General features: G+C 29.4%; 2 protein-coding genes across 4 annotated transcripts; one reads left to right on the top strand and one right to left on the bottom strand.

Annotated features, from left to right (window-relative positions):
* Positions 1-7532: 7532 nt before the first annotated feature.
* LOC113553903 (probable tubulin polyglutamylase TTLL1) lies at positions 7533-10675 on the top strand. Its single transcript, XM_026957472.1, is given in 6 exon segments — positions 7533-7765; positions 8940-9163; positions 9166-9238; positions 9348-9547; positions 9715-10047; positions 10414-10675. Coding segments are annotated over 6 exon segments (1146 nt in total). The 3' UTR covers positions 10497-10675.
* Positions 10676-10799: 124 nt separating this feature from the next.
* Positions 10800-19935, bottom strand: LOC113553883 (long-chain-fatty-acid--CoA ligase 5). 3 transcript variants are annotated; one of them, XM_026957455.1, is made up of 12 exons: positions 19816-19935; positions 19606-19716; positions 16002-16125; positions 15658-15927; positions 15343-15542; positions 14719-14919; positions 14429-14646; positions 14204-14354; positions 13864-14136; positions 13187-13330; positions 11304-11477; positions 11055-11192 (listed from the first exon to the last, which is right to left on the bottom strand). In XM_026957455.1, the coding sequence occupies exons 2-12, from the start codon at positions 19687-19689 to the stop codon at positions 11055-11057; spliced, it is 1977 nt and encodes a 658-aa protein (XP_026813256.1). In that variant the 5' UTR covers positions 19690-19716; positions 19816-19935. The 3 variants fall into 3 exon arrangements, with proteins under 3 accessions (XP_026813248.1, XP_026813256.1, XP_026813265.1); XM_026957464.1 differs by having other exon boundaries at positions 19811-19829; XM_026957447.1 differs by having other exon boundaries at positions 10800-11192; positions 19606-19885.
* Positions 19936-21072: the final 1137 nt, after the last annotated feature.

Below are 21072 nucleotides of genomic sequence, written 5' to 3'. Positions count from 1 at the left end.
TGAAATTTCTAGATGGATACATTAGTTTTTTTTTAATGTCATATAAGTTTACGTTCCAATTAATTGAAAATATTTAAGTTATTAATTTAATTAATTTATTTATTTTTATACCAAGTTGTTTTATTCTGACCACACGATTTACTGTTTCACAAAACACATATTTTAATAACATTGTTTTTAACTATAATGAATCGAATGCCGCCGAATTGTATTTGTGTGACGTGCGAATTGCCGAGTGCGTGGTTAAATCTCGAAATATTTCAATAATTATTCATGTACAGATGCATAGCCATAATTTCCGAGAAAAATAAAAAATATTATGTTACTGCTGCTAAAATTACGGGCACGAAGGACTACTACTATACCGTAAAATCTACCGGGTAGACTACTACCTATACTTACCACTCTTCGTCTATATGGTACGGCAACTATTGATACGGATACGTTCAACGACGTGGCCCCTTGTGTAATGATAAATTCGTGACTGTGAATTATTATAATAACGACTTATTGATGGCACGCGGAGAGTGTTCGACAATAATGCACCGCGGAAAACTGGAAATACATGTTAGCTGCAGTGTCGAGAGTCGACCCAGCTTATACGGGTAAAGTGTAATTGGTAAACGACATCGGTATGCAGCGACCGCCGACTAGTTAGTAGTTACCGACATATTATTGACGGAAAGATAATATTATTATACGGTATCATCAACTATCAGCTATCAGTACCGCGGTATGTCTACTCCGGATATTTTAACAATAACAATAATAACAATATTATAGATAATATACCGTTATAACAAAGACAAATGATGTATTAAATCGGAAACATGAGGGTGCACACAAACAAAGATAGCACACACAGTCGCTTCCGGTCACGTATGTTGCCTGGTGTGAATAAATTATTCGTTAAAAAAATAATGATTAATAATTCGTTAATTCGCACGAGATATAGGCATTTAATTTACACTTATTCGTATCTGTTCGATTATCTATATTATGGTATCGTACCGTCGACCGTGTCTGTGTCCGGTCACCGCCGATGCCTCGCCCAATTGCATCACCATATCCGGAAACTGTATGCCGAGTCGGCAGCACCGCAGATGACGTTTTTCTTCCGATCAACTCACCCGTACCGTCTCCGCCACGCCAATTATGTCGCCATCGACGTCGTTGCGGTCACCCGCCGCGACATGTTAACGCTATTTCCGCCGTACCGTCGCGATTCGTGTCACGCGTCCAAATATGCGACGAGCCTCAAGCGTGTGGCGCGTACACACAATATAATACGATTGTATTATAATACGACACCGGTATAATTCTCTGGTCGTTTTTCAATAACACGCGCGACGCGCAAAATTCGTGCGACGGTATAATATAATTATTATCGGAGGACGACAAAACAACTAAATCATTTTTATGAATACTCGTATTCTCCCTGCAACTTTATTATACTATATCCTAAACCCGAATATTATTTATACGAAAATTTGAAATGTGAAATATTATATGATTATGTTATGTTATATTATTTTTGTTATTAATTTGGTATTACCTATACAAATTTGATTAACAACTCGATGTATATAGGTGATGTATATTCATGGACTATTTGGATAATAGTACGTAACATTGGTAATTAATTTATGGTAATTCACTTTTAATACTATTTTCAATACATAATATATATCGTGAATTGTGATGCAAGTATACTCGTATCGTTTATGTAATTATAAGTACATTATTCAATTATTACTACAATAACACCTGAAACTCGTACCTCTCATAGAACCTAAAAAAAACAGGCACCTTTATTCATGGATTTGGCTGCAATTCACCAACTTCGTGCGGTGTATTACATCAAGTAAAATTATGCGTATATGTATGCACTAGCTATACAATATTATTAGTATTAAATTAGTATTTAAAACAAATAGTTATAAATTTGTAATATATTTTATGTTGTGGCCGCAGTTGTTCATTATTGTCTTTGTTCACGTTTGCATATTATTATATTAACACGGTTATATTCAAGGGTTTAGACAAGGGGGGGGGGTTCAAGGTGCAGAACTCCCCAATATTTTTTCTTGAAATGAGATTGAATAGTTTCATAATCTCATTTTATATTTAATTACACAATATAACATATTTATACTTTAACCCTCTCCCCCACCAATAATTTTCTGGCTACGGCCTTGGACAAATTATTATCAAGAGTTTTCGATTTGTATAGTTACAAGTTAGAATTGCTATTTCGATAAATTAAAATGTTATAATAAATAGGTACTTAAATCTAATATTTTCCATTGAAAAAGATTAATAATTTAATAATAAAACCATCAATATATTTATTTTATATATTTATTAGATTAAAAAATTATTGTTTTTTCAATAAATTTTGCAACGATATCTGAGGACATTTTTTACAAGACTACTTTGACGTTCAGTACACTGTATATTTCAATGTATAGTTACAATATTTAATTTTTTTAGGTGAAAAACAGCAAAAAGTAACCGCCGGCCGTAGTATAAAAAAAAATGTCGATTATTTCGTGTTTTTTTGCGCGTAAACTGTTTCGGTAACACATCTAACAAAGCGTGTAAAGTTTCGGAGTTCAAAAATAAGTGTTTCCCCGAGAAAACTTGCATACGAGTTTTTTTCAAAAAAGTGGTTTTTGGGGGCGCAAGGTATTAAGTATTTGGATTTTGTTATTTGATTGATATAAAAATATGGTCCAACGGATCCTCGTACACATTACAGCGTTTTTATAGTCATCGCGAGTACCCTTCACTTTCAAAAAGACGCATATTTAGTTTTGTTTAGGTGAAAAACGGACAAAAGTAATCGCCGGCCGTAGTATAATAAAAAAATATTATTCTATCGATTATGATTAATTTATACATGCAAATCTATATTAAATGTGATATGGCTGTCTTGACCGCCTAAGTCGGTGATAGTCGAAGTAATATAATGGAGTCAGCAACTTCAATTAATCTCAGATTGACTTTCGTACACATCGTTCGGCAATAAATTGTTACGTAACAGTGCAACCGACTGTGCTACGGCGTGACGCTAATGTCACGTAACGGCGAACGATACGCTGGATCGCGGTATAATGAGTATGAGACCGTATAGATATGTTTGTAGTGGTAACGGGGCACGATGAGTATAATATGGGGGCGCGTGGTGACGGAACTGCAGTAATCACGATGTAACGAGTAACGACCGTCGAAGACGCCGGACGCCGATGATTAACGTATAATGATATTGCCGTAGGTATTCGCAGTAATCGAGAAAAGCGGCGGCAATCACGTCAACTATTTTTACATTGAAATAGAACGTGCGCTATTTTGATTAGTCGTAATCGAGTAGTGTCGAGTAGTGATTGAATCAACACTATCCGTCGTTGAATTAATAATTTAAATTATTAATTCGAAAATGATATATGTATATATATATATGAACATTAAACTAATAAACATAATGTAGTAAAAAGTTAATACGAATCAAACTATGTGAGAAATACAATTGGATAAATTTGGGCAATGTGGCAAAATACTTTATAAGAGACAAAAACCAAAGGCCAATGATTAAAAAAAATATGAAATCTAAGCAACCAGCATAAACGAAAATAAATTATAAATAACAATATGCAGAGTATACTGCTGTCTTATTTTCAGTGGTTCGTGTCTATTGGAAAACGCATATTCTATTTTTTAATATGATATTATTATACTGCATTGAATTTAACTCTACGGACACGTTTTTCCAATAAAAAAAAAATGACGATGACGAGTAATTGCACATATTATTACCATTATAATGTTATAATTCAATTAATTCTACTAGTGTATAATAATATTATGTATATTACCATTTTTTTATTCAACATATTAAAATAAGTTATATTCGTAAAATTGATTATATAACGTCATTAATAATAACATTTATGTCACGCCAATCCTATTTGAAAAATGCTTTTTATTGCTTTTGTGTATTACTAATGTTGTTTCAAAATTTGCTTTCTAATTGTTTTAAAAAAAAAAAATCGATTTTTTTAGCTTTTATAAGATCTTTCACTACGAGTATTCCTTGTATTTTTGAACAGATTTGTATATTTATATATATATATATATATATATCTATTACGATTCGTAATTATTCATTAATTGCAAATGATATTTATTATAAATTATGTTTATATATTATATTTTGATAGATCACAAGACGTTTAATTAAGGGATAGATCTTACTTTAGTGTACCTATTCGAAAACATCATAATATTTTCTAGCACGTAATATTTTAGGCAAATAACTATATAACTACACTCTACAAGTAAATTAAAAAATGAATAATAGCATTTAATTCTATACTTTTTCTACCCAAACCAAATTAAATTAATATAGAAATAGTGATCAAATATAATATAAATAATGGTATTCATTTTTTTTTATTAATTACTGTCGTACTAGAAAACATGATTTCCGATAGCTATTCGACATGCTATTATATTGCGATAACGATTACGATTTACAACAATCTTGACGATGGTGCGGAGGGAAACTGCACTCGCATTGAATCCCACACACTCAAAGTAAATAATGACTTATGATAATTTTATGAGTTATGAGTTTATGGCTGATACATTGATCCCGGGTGACGACGACGAGATTAGATAATATGCTAAGTGTTGTTAAATGTTGCTCTTTAAATAAACGCAATAGCGAGGCCCCTTAAATATAGTTTTTAAATACAGTGATTCGAACGCTACCGAATCGTATGTGCGCATTGCCGAGTGCGCAGTCGAAGCTCAAAATACTTCATTAATTGTCTCTGTACGGACGCATAGCCATATTAGTCGCGAAAGAAAAACAAGATATATATTATATTGCCGCTCCTAAAGGTACCGGCGCGATGTACTAATAGAACGGCAAATATCATGTACGCTCATCTCCGACGACACGGGCCCTGTCGTAGAGATGACGGTAAATTATTATAATAACGACTTGGCACGATAGGACGCGTAGAGTGTACGGCAGTAACATTCGCCGTGGAATATAATACATAATATCATCAGTGTCGAGGGCCGACTCGGCCTATGCGGGCAGTGTTGGTAAACGACATCGGCGCCGACCGCCGACCAGTTACCGACATAATAATACTGACGAGAAGAAAATTATTATACAGTATCAGTACCGGTATGTCTACTCCAGACATTTCATTAATAATAATAATAGCAATTATATTATACCAAACAAATGATGTATTAAATCGGAAACATGCGGGAGCACACAAACAAAAATAGCGCAGTTCCGGTCATGAATGTTGCCTGATGTGAATACATTATTCGTTAAAAAAAATAAAATAATAATAATAATTAATAATTCGTTAATACACACGAGATATATAGATAGATAATTTACACTTATTCGCATCCGTCTGCTTATTTATATTGCGATATCGCACCGTCGGTCATGTCTGTGTCCGGTTACCGCCGATACCTCGCACACTTCCGTCACCGTATCCGGAAACTACGCGCAGAGTCGGCGGCACCGCAGATGACGTTTTTCTTCCGCTCAACTCACCCGTACCGTATCCGCCACGCCAATAATGTCGCCATCGACGTCGTTGCGATCACCCGGGCCGCGCTGTCACCCGCCGACGTATCTATGTACCATCGATTGTGCAGCGTAATCCGCCGCGACATGTTAACGCTATTTCCGCCGTACCGTCGCGATTCGTGTCACGCGTCCAAGTATGCGACTAGCCTCAAGCGTGTGGACCGTGTGACGCGTACCTACACACAATATGGTATACAACACGAGTAAACAGCACCGGTACTAACATTACTAGCATAATGCCATTTACTATAATATAATACATTATTATGTATAATCTATACATTGGCGTAATTCTATTAAATTTCAGCAGGTACAAACAGGCGCGGCTCCAGTCCCCTTCCCTTAAGAACATAATATAATATATACAACATCTTTTGTTATGAGGGTTTGTGAAAAATATGACTTAGTCCCCCCCCAACCAAGTTTTGGAGTCTCCCGTGTGCAAAGCATAAACATAACAAATAACAATAACTTATATATATTAGATAAGTAATAAAATCTCCATTTATTTTTCTCAGATTTTACATAGTTATTCTTATTTTGAAAAATTATTAATTATGCTAAAGCTATATAAGCAGCGTCCAGAAACTGACACACTACAATCGAACACTTCAAAAACTTGTTTTGCATCAATGAGTTGATTTTTTTTAATTTGTAACAAAGATAAACAACTGAGACGTACTTGGCTCATTTTTGTCCGCAGATATGTTTCTAAACGCCGTAAACATGAAAAGCTTCTTTCACACGACGCAGAAATCGTTAAAAATGTTTTTAGCAACACGAAAATTTTCAATTTATTTTTATCTATTGTTAATTATTTACTTACAATATTATCTATAATATTATAGCTACGAGTTATCAAACAATTCAAAAAAACAATAATAATTTAGAATTATATTTTTATCGAATTTCGGGTTCAAATTATATCAGCAGGTGCAAACGCATATCTTTGCACCTGCCACCTGCTATATATTTCCAGGGGGTACAAGTGCAACGTTGTGCACCCTCGTATTTATCGTATTTATCTTTACGCCACTGTATATAATATATTATAAGAATTATAGGAATGACTTAGGAGTCGAACGTTAAACAGCTGATTATTATTACTATTAATAATAATAATAATACAATATAAATGTGAATATATTAAAACATTTTTGTCTAAGAATTGGTTATTACTTAAAATGATAAATGTGATAGTTGAAAAAAAATTGGTTTTCTTTAATAGTTATTGAATAGTGGTGGCATTGCGTTACATAGGTAATTAAACTAAAATATTATTAAGTATGCTGTTAATCTATCGAAAACCATTAAATAAAATGATTCAGCAAAAAAAATCTGCAAAAATTGTCCAATATTAATTTACCTTAATCTAGGTTTGTGAATATTACAATAATATTGATTCCCAAAAGGCAAAACTGTCAAGATATCCAGGTCTTTCAGAACAAACTTAATGCATTAAATAAACGTCTTGTATGTTCATAAATGTGTTATAATAATTTAATTTAATAATTCAATAATAAATATTATTTAAAGTAACATTTTAAGATCGAAAATAGACATAGACTGTAATATTTAAAAATATCACGATTTTTGATATTCCCATTAATTTTATTATATTCGTTTAATTCATAATCATAGATGCTATAATCTATATGGAGTATAGAAAGTCATCCGTGCTATAAGTTATAGACAAATATAATATAATTATAATCTGTACATTTTTGGTTGGCTGTTGTCATAGTTCTTAGCTTTCAAGTCTATATTTTGTTTATTCAATATAGGTTTATTTGTGTTATTATCTTTTTTAATAATCGGTTAAAGAAAGATCTCAAATTAACATGCTTAACTGACAGTTATTAAAATGCATACTCATTTGCTATGTAATGTAAAAAAAGCATAATTAAATATGATTAAGATGAAGTATTGTGTTGATTTAGATCGTTCTGTGTTAATAAGTAATTTTGAAAAACGTAAATGGTTACACGTAGGCCCTGAAGACGAATGGAATTTCTATTGGACCAGTATACAAACTTGTCGTTGTCTGTTTAATGCGGACAAAGATTATAGGTTGAAAGATGATCAGATAATAAATCATTTTCCAAATCACTATGAACTTGGCCGAAAAGATTCACTTATAAGGTAAAATATTTTGTAAATAATTATATCTACATAAATATATATCATAATCTGATAATTATAAAATATACAAATATACCATAACATTTATAGATTACATATTTACACACACACACACACACACACATATAGTGTTAAAATGTACCTACTTAATTTATCGCTAAATAGTCCGGATTAATGTTGATTTTGATTTTATCAAAACTAAGACACAAAAGAATATAACTAATAAGATTATAAAAATAAAAATATTATTTTGAGAATCAAAAGTAGATGTTCCTTTTTTAAAAAGAAATTTTAGGCAATGTAAGCTTATTTATTGTTGCTTTTGCTGGTCGGTACTTACTTCAGAGAGGTAACCTTTTGATTTTCTTGTTAGCATCTTTTAACGTGGGTAAAAATTTATCTACTTTAAAAAAAAATTGGTAGATATATCAGATATTCAGATGTATAATGTATATCCAAATTAGTTATACTTGTATCTAGTTCAAAATAGTACCTATTAGTTATATTATAAAGTTTTATTTTAATACTAATTTAAATTTGTATTTTATTTAATCATAAAGTTTAATAATACAAAAATATTACATTTTATTTGTAACGATGACTAAAATAACTCGTAAGTTATTTTTCTTTTTTTAATAAGTTAAATTTAAATAAACTTGATAACAAGCTCTTTATAATTTGTGACAACAAACCTCAGTTTGCCAGTTTAAACAAATTACCAAACTTAAAGTATGAGTTATCACTTAAAATTATTATATCAATATTGGAAAATTATATAAAGTATAAACGTTACGATGAGACGTTTGTTAAGTTAACAAATAAATGTAAAATATTAAAATTTAATATTTTACATTTATTGTAAAATTGTGAACACATTTAATGTGTTCACACACAAAAAAAAAAAAAAATACTTACAGAATTAAAGTTTAAATTTTTCATTTGAATATTTGTCATAGGACTTCATAATCAGTCCATAGCCGAAATAATAATAATTATTTTCATTGTGAAAATGTACAAAGATATTGTAACGAACATTAATATCATTTAGTTTCAGAATTGTGACAACTATAATAATTATACGTTTTAAGTTTTATAGGACTTTTATAATAATTGTATTAGAAATTCGTTTATATATTATGTATAAACCATACACATTTTCGTTTACATTTCACAGAAATATAAGACGCTATCGCCGAGAAATACTAAAAAGTGGTACCCCCATTGCAAAATGCCTCCGTGGTACATTTTTGTGCTTGGATTTTATTCCTACGACTTACGTACTACCCGTTGACTATCATTTGTTCTTAGAAGAATATCGCAGAAATCCAAGTACTTGGATTGTAAAACCGTGTGGGAAATCACAAGGTGCAGGGATATTTCTAATAGATAAACTGTCTCAGTTAAAAAATGGTCCAAGAAAAAGAAATATTTAAACAATTTATCAATTAAAAAAGAAACTTATATAATATCTAGGTACTTACCTACTAATTTATTTTTTTTATTTGATATTATTTTGTATATTACTTGCATATTGTATACGATTATTATTTAACCATGTTTTTTATTATTTGGTTTGGATCAGGTACATTGAAAATCCTTTGTTGATAAGTGGAAAAAAGTTTGATTTACGTCTTTATGTTTTGGTTACGTCATTTCATCCATTAAAAGCTTATTTATTTAAATTTGGCTTTTGTCGTTTCTGCAGTGTAAAATATAACTCAAATGTTACCGACATTAATTGCTTATTTGCTCATTTGACGAATGTATCAGTACAGAAAGAAGGTAATGAATATTATTTATTATATGTATTCAATAGTACTACGTAATAGAATTGTGGTAATTTTAAAATAAATTTTGATTGACATCATGAGATTTATGGCAGGTATAAATTTTATGCGTTTGATCTTTGAACTATTGCAATTATATGTTTAAATAATATTATATTATAGGTGACGACTACAATAGTATCCATGGAGGTAAATGGTCCACCGAAAATCTAAAACTGTACTTGGCGAGTACACGAGGTGAAGAATGTACTCAAAAACTATTCGATGACATATCATGGATAATTGTGCACTCGTTGAAGGCTGTTTGTAGCGTTATGTCTCACGACACACATTGTTTCGAATGCTATGGCTATGATATCATTGTAGACCAGGATCTAAAACCTTGGTTGATTGAAGTGAACTCGTCACCGTCGCTCACGTGTACAACTCCCAGTGATTACTTACTGAAATTCAAACTTATTGACAGTATTGTGTCCGTTGTTTTACCACCGTCAGGTCGGTTCCACAACTTAGATAAAAAAAATAGTTCCGATAATAATATTAAATATATAATATATATATATATATATATAAATAATATGTACATAATCCGATTGAAACAATATTTTTTTTTTATTTATATTTTCAATTTACGCGAGTGTGAATATATATATATTATAATAAAATATGTATTATGTACTAATTATGTCATGTACACTTACAACTATGTGTATTATAAGTTATAAGTTATAATTTATAACCTATATTATAGACAATATTAAAATTGACGTCCAACCTCATTTGTGGCTACTTACTATGTTATAATTTATTGGCATTAATTATTAATCTTCTAATGTTTTAATGTAATAATAATTTTTATAGGAGTCCCAAATTGTCGATGGGATAAAAATCCATCACCAGAAACGCTAGTAAATTTTGACGTTTTGATCAATGAACAGCAGTAAATGGTACACTTTTCAAATCTTTCGTATATGTCTATAAAGAAGTACCTACCTAAATATAAATATGTAATCATTATTATTATATAAATAAACTTACATAGTTGTCTTATTTTATAATATTTGTATTTATATGTGTTTACTTTGAGTTTTGACTGAATGATAAAAATTGTACTACCTATTAATCTATGTTATTATAAATAGACACCTACATTATACTTGCATATAGTTTTAAAGTGGATCGGAATCGGACATTGGTATATGAAATAGCATTAGGTACGCATATGTCTTTAGAACATAACAATGATCTTCAGCCAAAATTTTATTACACGTCTTACAGAAGTATTATGTTTAACATATTATTATTAACATCGTGGGGCAAAAGTAATGGTATTATCAACACCTATATATACCTATTATATTATAATACTGATATAATCATTAAACACGCGTTAAACAGAAATAGAAAATATATCGCGTCTACTATAACAGGCAGTTACATATTATTGTACTTAACATTTTGATTTATTTATGTAAAATGTATATTATGTATCCATTCGGCATTCATTTCAATTTCATATACATGTCTTCGATCTGCGGCGCAAAGTATGACCTAACCTGCGGACGTTTCATTTTGAACGTAGGTGTCAACAGTCCATTCTGCACAGAAAAAGGATCCGGATGCAGATAGACGTCTTTCACCTAAAACCAAATAACGCGTTTGCTATTATCTAACACACACATTTACGTGTACACCTCAATAATCAAACGTAATTATATTAGGATAGGTAAGTAATAAAAAATAGTTAATACTTGTTCAAATGACTTAAGACCACCATCTTTTCCCCACGCTGTCATGTCATCCATAATGAGCTTTTTGACTTCAGGGTTCGCGCACAACACTGATAGCGTACCGGATATGCCATTTTCTTGTGCCCACGATTTAATGACGTCCACCATGGGGACCACTATGGCTATGATACACGACTAAAACGGTAAAAATATAAAATACAAAAATAACTTTAAGTATTCTTTTACTAAGATAGAAAATTATTTCAAAGTAGTGCGAGACGAAACTTTTTTTATTATACCTATAGCCTATAGGATATAGGATCAAGTTGTATTATTAGTATTAATTACTAAATATATATATATAATACGTATTATTATATTTTAATGTTATGAGAACATCATCAATTAACATCGTATAAAAATATTGGCTAGTTAAGATGACTAAAATATAAAAATAATTTAAAATAGATCTAAAAATATCCAGATGATTATTTTTGAATTACTGCCCAAATTTTTAAGGTTGATTTAAATTTTTGTTCTTAAACCTTTCATATTAAGATTTTTTAATTAATTTAATCAGTTAATTAAATGTCAGTTGGTTGGACACCATACAGACTTAAAAGTTATATTTTGATTGTTGAAAGATACCTAACTTCATAAAAGACAATTATGTTATTATTTACACTTTAAAGTTTAAATAGTACTAAGATTTAAAGACTAATAGTATGTATAAACATTAAAATTTTACTGATTTGGAAAATAGCCAAATATATGATGAATTAAACTTAAATATATGTATCTTAACATATAATTTGTATTACACAATATATACACATAATACTTGTAGAATCCCAATATTATAAAAATAAATAAACTTTTAAAAATGTATTAAGATTCTTAACAAGTATCATTTGTAGGTCTTAAACAGAGGAATAGATAGATTTAATTATTAAATATAAATATGCATGATTCAATATATATTGTAGTATATTTTATAAATTTTTGGTTAAGAGGTAAGTCAAAATAAACTATACCTGCACATAAAAAATTTATACAATACATTACTATATTAAAGTATAATATGGTATAGTATTAGACTTATAAGAATGAAATTATTGTCGGAAAAAAACATAAGATAGGTTCATAAAAAACTTATCAGTGAGTCATGATATATACTTTTACAAATTATTTTCGTTGAATTTAGGTGAGTTTAAGAACTATATATGTGAAAGCTCTGTCGTTATTTTCTGATTAAACGACCGTTAAATCCGTCACTAGTAGCCGGCAGATAGATAATAAAATTCAGGCATTTAAAATAACATATTAATAAATATAATTAAAATACAGTAAAAGAAAAAATTTTAATTTCATATTTCCATTTATGTAAATTAGGGTTGGAATGCGTTTTAAACAAGTGATTTTGTTTAAATAAATTTATACATTAACGTTTAAAAAAAATAGCATACAACTGTATATTTTTTTCTATGAAATATAGATCACGTTACATACAACCATATGGTGTAGATACTATAAAAATGATGTTACTTTATAATGAACCTGTGTATTACACTTAAAAATAATCATTGCTGTAAACTAAAAAATTGTTTTTTTTTTTAAATTTTTTAAAACATCACAAAAACAACGCTTTACACTATTTGTTAAAAAAAAATTGATTTTTTTCCAGCCATAATATAAAAAGTATATAAGAATCTTAAAAAGTTATAACTTATTATAGATTTAAAATAAGTTCTATACGAACACATATTTAGTTATCATACAACTATATCAAAACTCAATTTTACAAATTTATTTTGAGTTTTATTTCGTTTTTAGTAACTTCAAGTTCTAATTTCTTTTCAAAAAACATCTAAGTAGTAATTAATATCAATTATGTAAATTATTACCTTTAATGATTCTCCGTGAACAAATACTTGTTTTACATATTGACTCTTATGATAAATTGTTTCAATTTTTTCTGGTACAATATATTCGCCTTGAGAGAGTTTAAATATATGTCTCTTGCGATCGATTATTTTAAGTGTGCCATTCTAAAACAAAAAAAAAAAATATACTACTTACTGTTCTATAGTTAATAATAATTATTAATTCTTAGTATATCGATAGGACGTAGATGACTTGCATTTTTGGACATTTATAGGTATAAAAGTATTTTTATTTTATATTTTAACGTCATTATTGTAGGTCATTTTCTTAAATTTTAGATTTGAAATAAAATGTTTATTGTCATGTGTAAGTAAACACATGCTTTTCTCTTATTATTTTTACGTATTATATCATACAAATTGAAATGTAAAATTATTATTTTATAGTTTTTTTTAATTTTATGCCTGACAAAAATGTCATAGAATTACAGCTCAATTTTTTTTTTTGAATAATTAATACAATTTAATAATTTTTAAATAATATTTAGCGTTTGTTCATTAATTTTTTTTGTTTGGTATGTTTTTAGGTCATCGACATCCTATTTCTAATTTTAGTTACTATTTATTTTATAGCATAGCAGGAACGTTAAGCGTGTAGGATAAATAACCTACGAATATAATGTATTTGTGACACTCACAGAAAGCCACATTCCAATGTCTCCGGTATGATGCCATCCGTGATCGTCAAACGTAACGGTATCCGGATCTTTAAAGTACCCTTGAAAAATGTTGGACCCTTTTACGCAAATTTCCCCTTGGTTAGACGTCGCGTAATATTCCATTTCCGGTACGTCTGCCAGCTTAACCAAATTACAAGCTATTGGCGGTCCTACGTGCTCCGTGTTCATATCACCTTGGATCGACAACGTTATGGGCGCCGTACACTCTGTTTGGCCGTATCCCTCTACCACCTGACAAGCACAAAGGTGTGAATTCAACGCGTGTCATATGAATATATTTTATTTTAGTTAAACTCACTATACACCCGAGTGCACATCTCATGAAAGTCAAAACGTTACCGGCCAATGGGGCCGAGCCCGTAATCATCAGCCTCAGACGACCGCCCATGTTTCTCTGCAAAGCGCCAAACACCAAACGATCCCAGATACTGTTTTTCCGGATAATGCCTCTAAAAATAAAACAATCGCCGAGTAAAGCGACTAGGTTGTTTGAACGATAATACAGTTAGGAGACAAACCAAACTTTTTAATTTCGTTTTCTTTCGACCGGAGCGCCATGTTGAACATGACGCGTTTAAAAAATTGCGGAACAATGTTCGCCATTTCCGTCTCGTAGATTCTGTTAAGCAGACGAGGGACACTGGGCATGATTGTCGGCTTCAGCACCTTCATATCTTCAAACAGAAACTTAATATTTCCACTGTAAAAACCGACTGAACCTCCGACCAAATACATTCCGTTCTGTGGGCACGGGGACATTATCGACGTTAATCGACGGGACGTGCGAGTTATTCGAATATTCATTGTACTTACTTCACAACACCTTTCCAACATGTGTGCTAGAGGCAAGTACGAGATCATTACGTCACCCACGCTCGGCCTGTACTGAGAAAGTTGTACTAGAATGGCACTGACAGCTGCCACGACGTTACCGTGGGTCAGCATCACTCCTTTTGGTAATCCCGTGGTGCCCGAAGTGTAGCATATTGTACACAGATCAGTAGGTTTTGGAGGCTGTTTATAGACAAATACATTATGTGTACAAATTATTTAAGTTCTAATCCAAGTTTCAGATACCATAAATAACTAAAATGAAATCATTTTATTATTATTTCTGAGAAGATATTATTTTAAATGTAGTTATTTAGTTTTTTTAAGATATAAATATATTATTAAGTGTATTTTTTTATAAATATAATATTATTAATTTTATAAAAAATAAAAATAAATATCTTTTCAATATCCTTAATTGATTCTTATAATTAGGATTGGTTTCAGTAATTCAGATCAACCAAAACCAACCATGAATACTGTATACACGTTTTTTTATTTATAGGTCAATTATTTGAATGCCTAAATATTATTACTAGCATAAATACAAATAATTAGCCATAACATATCGTATTTAAAATTGAACTGTGTATTTAAATGATTTACCTGTTCTGGAAACGTTTTAGATGCTCCAGCTTTCTCCACTTCGTCGAAAGTCAATAATTCAACACCACGGTTCTTGGCTTTCTGGCTAGTTGATGGTCGGGTACCGCGGATGACAATTATCCGCCGAAGACATTTGGGCGATCTATCCAATAACTGGTTGCATTTCTCGTCCGTATCGACCACCACCACTGATATTTCCGCTAAGTTATCACATCAGACGATTAACCATAAGCAACCACTTTGATCCATCTTAACGGTATTGACTCGCTGTGTTAACATAATTCCACACGAAATACATAATAATACTAACAATACCTTGGTTTATAACGAATGAACAAGCTTCTGGGCCCAATGTATCGTAAAGTGGTACAACCACCATAGAAAAGCAATAAGCCGCTTGTTCTGTTAAAATCCATTCGGGACAGTTTTGACTGAATATTCCGATGAAAATCTGGGTAGCTTTTGGAAAACCAAGACCTAATAGACCTGAACCGAAATTTCGAGCGCGAAGTAATGTCTCGTTGTAATGAATCCATTGAAATGGTTTACTAATATTTTCACGCCAGCCTAGGCACTTCCCGTTGTCTAAAAATACACGAAAAATCAGTAAATTATAATTTATAATTCATTGCGTATGTATGGCAAAAAATATGAATCACTTGAAACTTTTGCGCCTTTCCGAAACGTTTCATACAGAGTCCTAGCATCTGGTGCTATATTGCTTAGAAATTTTCCTTCTATTCCTTCTTTATAAAATTTCGAAACGTGCACAATTTCTGGTCCCTAAAAATAAATAAATATATTAATAAGGTTATATGTGTTTGAAAGTTAGTATTTGATAAATATTCATGTCATTAATAAACGCATCATTATTTTGTAACAAAAACTTAAAAAAAAACAACATAAAAATAGGTGGCCTATGACCTTGTGAATAGTCTAAGAGTGTCCATTTTTAATTCGATTGCTCTATTAAGATTTGTTTATGATTTCTTGGCAAACTTTAATTGATAACTACTAAAAAAATCAGTTTATTTTTGACATACCCGAAATAAATATATTATTATTTAAATTAATAAGATATATTTAGATATATTTTTAATTACTTACAACTCTTTGCAGTTATAGAATAATTTTTATTATATTCTCATCTAATATTAAATTTGTTAAATTGTTATACAATATAGTTGATAGTTCTAGAAAAAAATCATTTCTCTGAAATTTTTTTAAATCATATTATAAATATATTTACAGATTTATTATAATTTATTATTAAGGTTCCAGCTTTATTGTATTAGAAATGTTTTTAAATGCACATATAAACTTATAGGAAAAAAATTGGTAAAACGTTATGAATACAAAAATATAACTCAATATAATATTAATAATTATTAAATAAAATAATTTTTTTATCAAATATTGAAGTATGCCTTTTTTGGTAAATATGACCAAGTATACATAATCAAACTTTTATATAATTTCATGTACGAAATATATTATATCACCTAAAATATTCTATGGCCCTCACAAAAAAACATACAAATGCAAGATATTAAATCCTATATTTATATTATAATAATAAAAAGTCTTGACCAAGAATTATAAAATGTAATATTTATGTGGTTTTAATATCTTAGTGTTTTTTTAAAAATGGTAAACTCATTTTAATCGTTACCAAAAATAACTAAATATACACATGCAGTAAAATAATCAACTTTTAGTTTTACATAAAGTTAACACGATCAAAATGTTTTATTCAATAATAACTTAGTTTTAAAATTAATATAACTAATAGGTATGTCCACATTAAAAAAAATAATGAGTTATTATTAAAAACATATGCAATTAAAATAAGTCAATTAAAAATACATTATAACATATACATGTTTAGTGTAAAAATATCATAATGTATACAATTTTTAAATTGTTAAGAATTTAGTTTAAAAAAAGAATTAAATATATTTATTTTTACGACATTAGTTATTACTTATATGAGTGATTATTTTCTTTACTGTCTGTAATAAAAATCAACACTATTATGTTTTGAATATTCTATATTGACGAATAAATACTAAATTTGTACACATCATAACATAATAATAATTGTATTATGAATATAATGTGCATAAAAATATATTTTATTTGCTATTGACGTTATTGTAATAGAATTATGAAAATAAAATATGCTTGATCATATTGAAAAGTATTTAATATTTACCATAAATTTCAGCGTTAAAAATTAAAGTTAAGTCCAATCAAATTATTTTCATAACAATACAAAACATTCCAAAACAGTTTCGCTATATAAATAATAATAAAAAAGAACCAAATTTATCGACCATAGTACTTGGTACTTCGTGTAATGTTGAATGTGTCAATCATCAGTAGGCATGTGTTAAAGTAAAACAATGTTCCACAGTTTTATACAATTTTGACTTCCAACAATATATTTAATTTTTTATTTTAATTGTATCTAATATTTGATAGGTAAATATGACAATATTTTTAGACATTTAGCAACATGAGAAAACAATTCTTAACCTTTTTGTTGTTTTATATTAATAGTACTTAACTATTATCATTATCATTTTTTTTTTTTATTTGATAGTCTGATTTATTTTTTGGTAAGTGGTTGTATTCTCAGGATCGTTTCAAGTATGTATAACTGTGTTGAATTTTTAAAATCTTCTTGTTAAATAATTTATGTTTATGTATAACTAATATTCATATGGCATATATATATATATATATATAAATATATAGTATATTAATTATTATTTGTACAATGTACATAAGTGGCAATTGCGGTTTCCCTGTAGCATCTTGACGCGACCGACGTCTAGAGTTAACACCAGTCTGAGGTATGGTTATAGTGTCTATAAACGCCGTGCTGTTCTACTGTCTGGCGTTGCGGAAAAAATGTATCTTAGAATTTAAATAATATGTATTAGACACATAGTGATTGCTAATACACTTGATCTAAATAGTTTTTTAGAAAAATATGTGTCAAGTTTTATAATATAAGATTATTTTGTATCATTGTTAATAATTATTATAAAGTAGAATCAAGCCAAATAATCATTACGAACCCTTATACAAATTTACGTTTTGTTAAATAAAAGCCATTAAAAATACTTAGTACCTATACAATAACATAATTAATATTTTATACCTTTGAGTAAAGGTTCGATGTAGAATCAAAATTGTTTGATCCATCAAAATTAAATAAATAAAATTAATTTTGAAAAGAACCGATAGGTATAGTTCAATAAATTCTAAGTTTATAGTATACAACGTAGTATTATACCTACGTTATATTTTTATTTTAAGTTTTGTGAGATACCTAGTTATTAATAATATAATTTAATGTAAAAATTGGACGGTACATACTTATACTTGCATTAAATAACCTATTAAAAATAATTAAATCATCTTATATTTTGTCAATACTAATCAAAACATTTAATTTATCCCAATATTATTATTATTATATTGTTTATTGTTCTCGTTAACACTTATTGTTATATCATTAAAATATTTATAATAACATTGTATTTTGATTGATTATATTTCAACCAAAGCGATTAAACTATTTCTTACAAATCATGTACTGTAAGCTAAACTGCATATTGAATATTTGTAATGGATGACGAATAGTGTTCAAAGAGTCATGCACAGGGTAGGTACGTGTACGTTGAATTAACAAATTATTGTTTGGCATAGGTATGCAAGTAAACATAATTTAACGAGCGCATGGTGGCTCGTAGCTCCTCGTTCTCCCGAAATAGCTATACCGATCTCAATATTGTCGACTATTAGTGGTCATTAAGTCTACGTAATGTCTAAAAGTATTTTTAAACTTACGACCTGAATTTAAAAATTAACCGTAATCGAAAACATTGTAAAAAAACAAAACAAAAACAAAATAATATTCCACAGTTTTCGTAAACAATAATTATTATAGGAACGAAATGCATACACATTCTTGCCTATGCAGTGATAGTCGGTTACTGGTTGGTACATACTATTTAAAATATAATAACTAACATTAGGTATAATATTATTTAATTTGATCATTTTATTAGGTTACCGGCATGTTTTTTTTTTATCGAGATGACTCATAATTTTAAATCTTCTCGAGTATAATAGCTCATAATATCGTAATTCGTTTATTGTATACATAGGTTCTTATTACAGCAGACTAAGAAACAATACCACTGCTCTACTACTATATAGTTCTATGGTTGTGCTATTTTTATTACGGACCTTAAGTAGATCCGATTGATGATCGAGATTGATGGGCACTTCCAGCGGGCTCTCGTTCATCCAGTTCGGACAGTAACACGACATCGTTAGAGTTTTACAAACACCAGCGCACTATCATCGTATCCGAAATCAAAACATATTATTGTAAACCAAAATAATAATAATAATAAAAAAAAATAAAAACCGAACAAAAACAAAATGACACCTTACACGACTGACGGTGGCGACACAACGAAGAGTGCGCAGTGCGACGGCGAGTGCGGCCGTTATTGAACTGCCAAAAAAAGGCGACCGCGGCCGAGAAACGAAAGATGACAACGTGACTTCAAGAACGTTATAAATTATTTTTAAACCCAGCCCTCGGGCAAATGTAGGTGTGTGCCGTACTCGCGCCCATTACGATACACACGCACGACGAGCAATGTTCGATGCCAAAATACAAGACAGTATTGGTAGGTACGACACTTGTCTTAATAATCTCACACGTCGAATGCTTATCGACGCACGACTGCCACGGTCGCACGCGTAGTTACGTGCCGTAGGCATAGGACATTTTTCATTGAAACGTCGTCACCTATACATGATATATATATATATATATTTAATAAAATAAATAAATAAATAAAATATTTATAAATATAATACTACGTGCTATACTATATTTGATATTATTATTACGATCACTGCGCGTATGTGCGATGACTCGACCGTATAAAATATTTTAATAGATATTCGTCGACCGTCGAAACTCGGAAGTTGTTATTATACTTTTTTTTTCCTATAATAACTAAAATAAAATTACACGTTTACACTGTTATGTGCACGTAGAGAGGTACTTTCAGCACTCATTGATAAAAATTTTTTTTATATACAAAGTAGATTAAAATAAAAATTTTAAAAATAAATTTACATTGAATTTGTTTATTGGTTAGTATAAAAATATTATATGTGTTTGAAACTAAATTATATAACATAATCTAGACTGATGGTTCTTGCCATTTTAATCAGTTTATATTTAAATGCAGTCGCAGTTTCAATAATTAAGTTTCCACCCAAAAACATTTTTACGCAATGTATACCGAATACTCGTACGATTCATATTGTGTAAAAATGTCTTATCAAAAAGTCTGATATAGAAATATTTTTATTTATAATCTTTGAGTGTTAAATTTTTTAGTTTGAACGTATAAGGGTACTGTATAAATCAGGTCAAAGATTTACTTAACCGTCTTAACCAGTATAGTAGATAACATTACAATAAATTATTAATTTCTATTGCCATGAACTAAATTTATTTAATAAAATATTTTCTTTTTTTTATTACAGAACAAATATAATGCATACTTACCTAGTATTGTTAGTACTATATTATGTACACCATGTTCACATCATAATTAGTACTTATGTACTTTATGCAAATTATATTTTAACGTTTTGTTTCCACACATAAATTTTCGATTTGACAGA

The sequence above is a fragment of the Rhopalosiphum maidis genome, chromosome 4 (genome assembly GCF_003676215.2).
Source record: "Rhopalosiphum maidis isolate BTI-1 chromosome 4, ASM367621v3, whole genome shotgun sequence".
NCBI classification, from domain to species: domain Eukaryota; kingdom Metazoa; phylum Arthropoda; class Insecta; order Hemiptera; family Aphididae; genus Rhopalosiphum; species Rhopalosiphum maidis.
The sequence above is the reverse complement of the archived record's forward strand: the minus strand, read 5'-3'. Positions and strand labels throughout refer to the sequence as shown.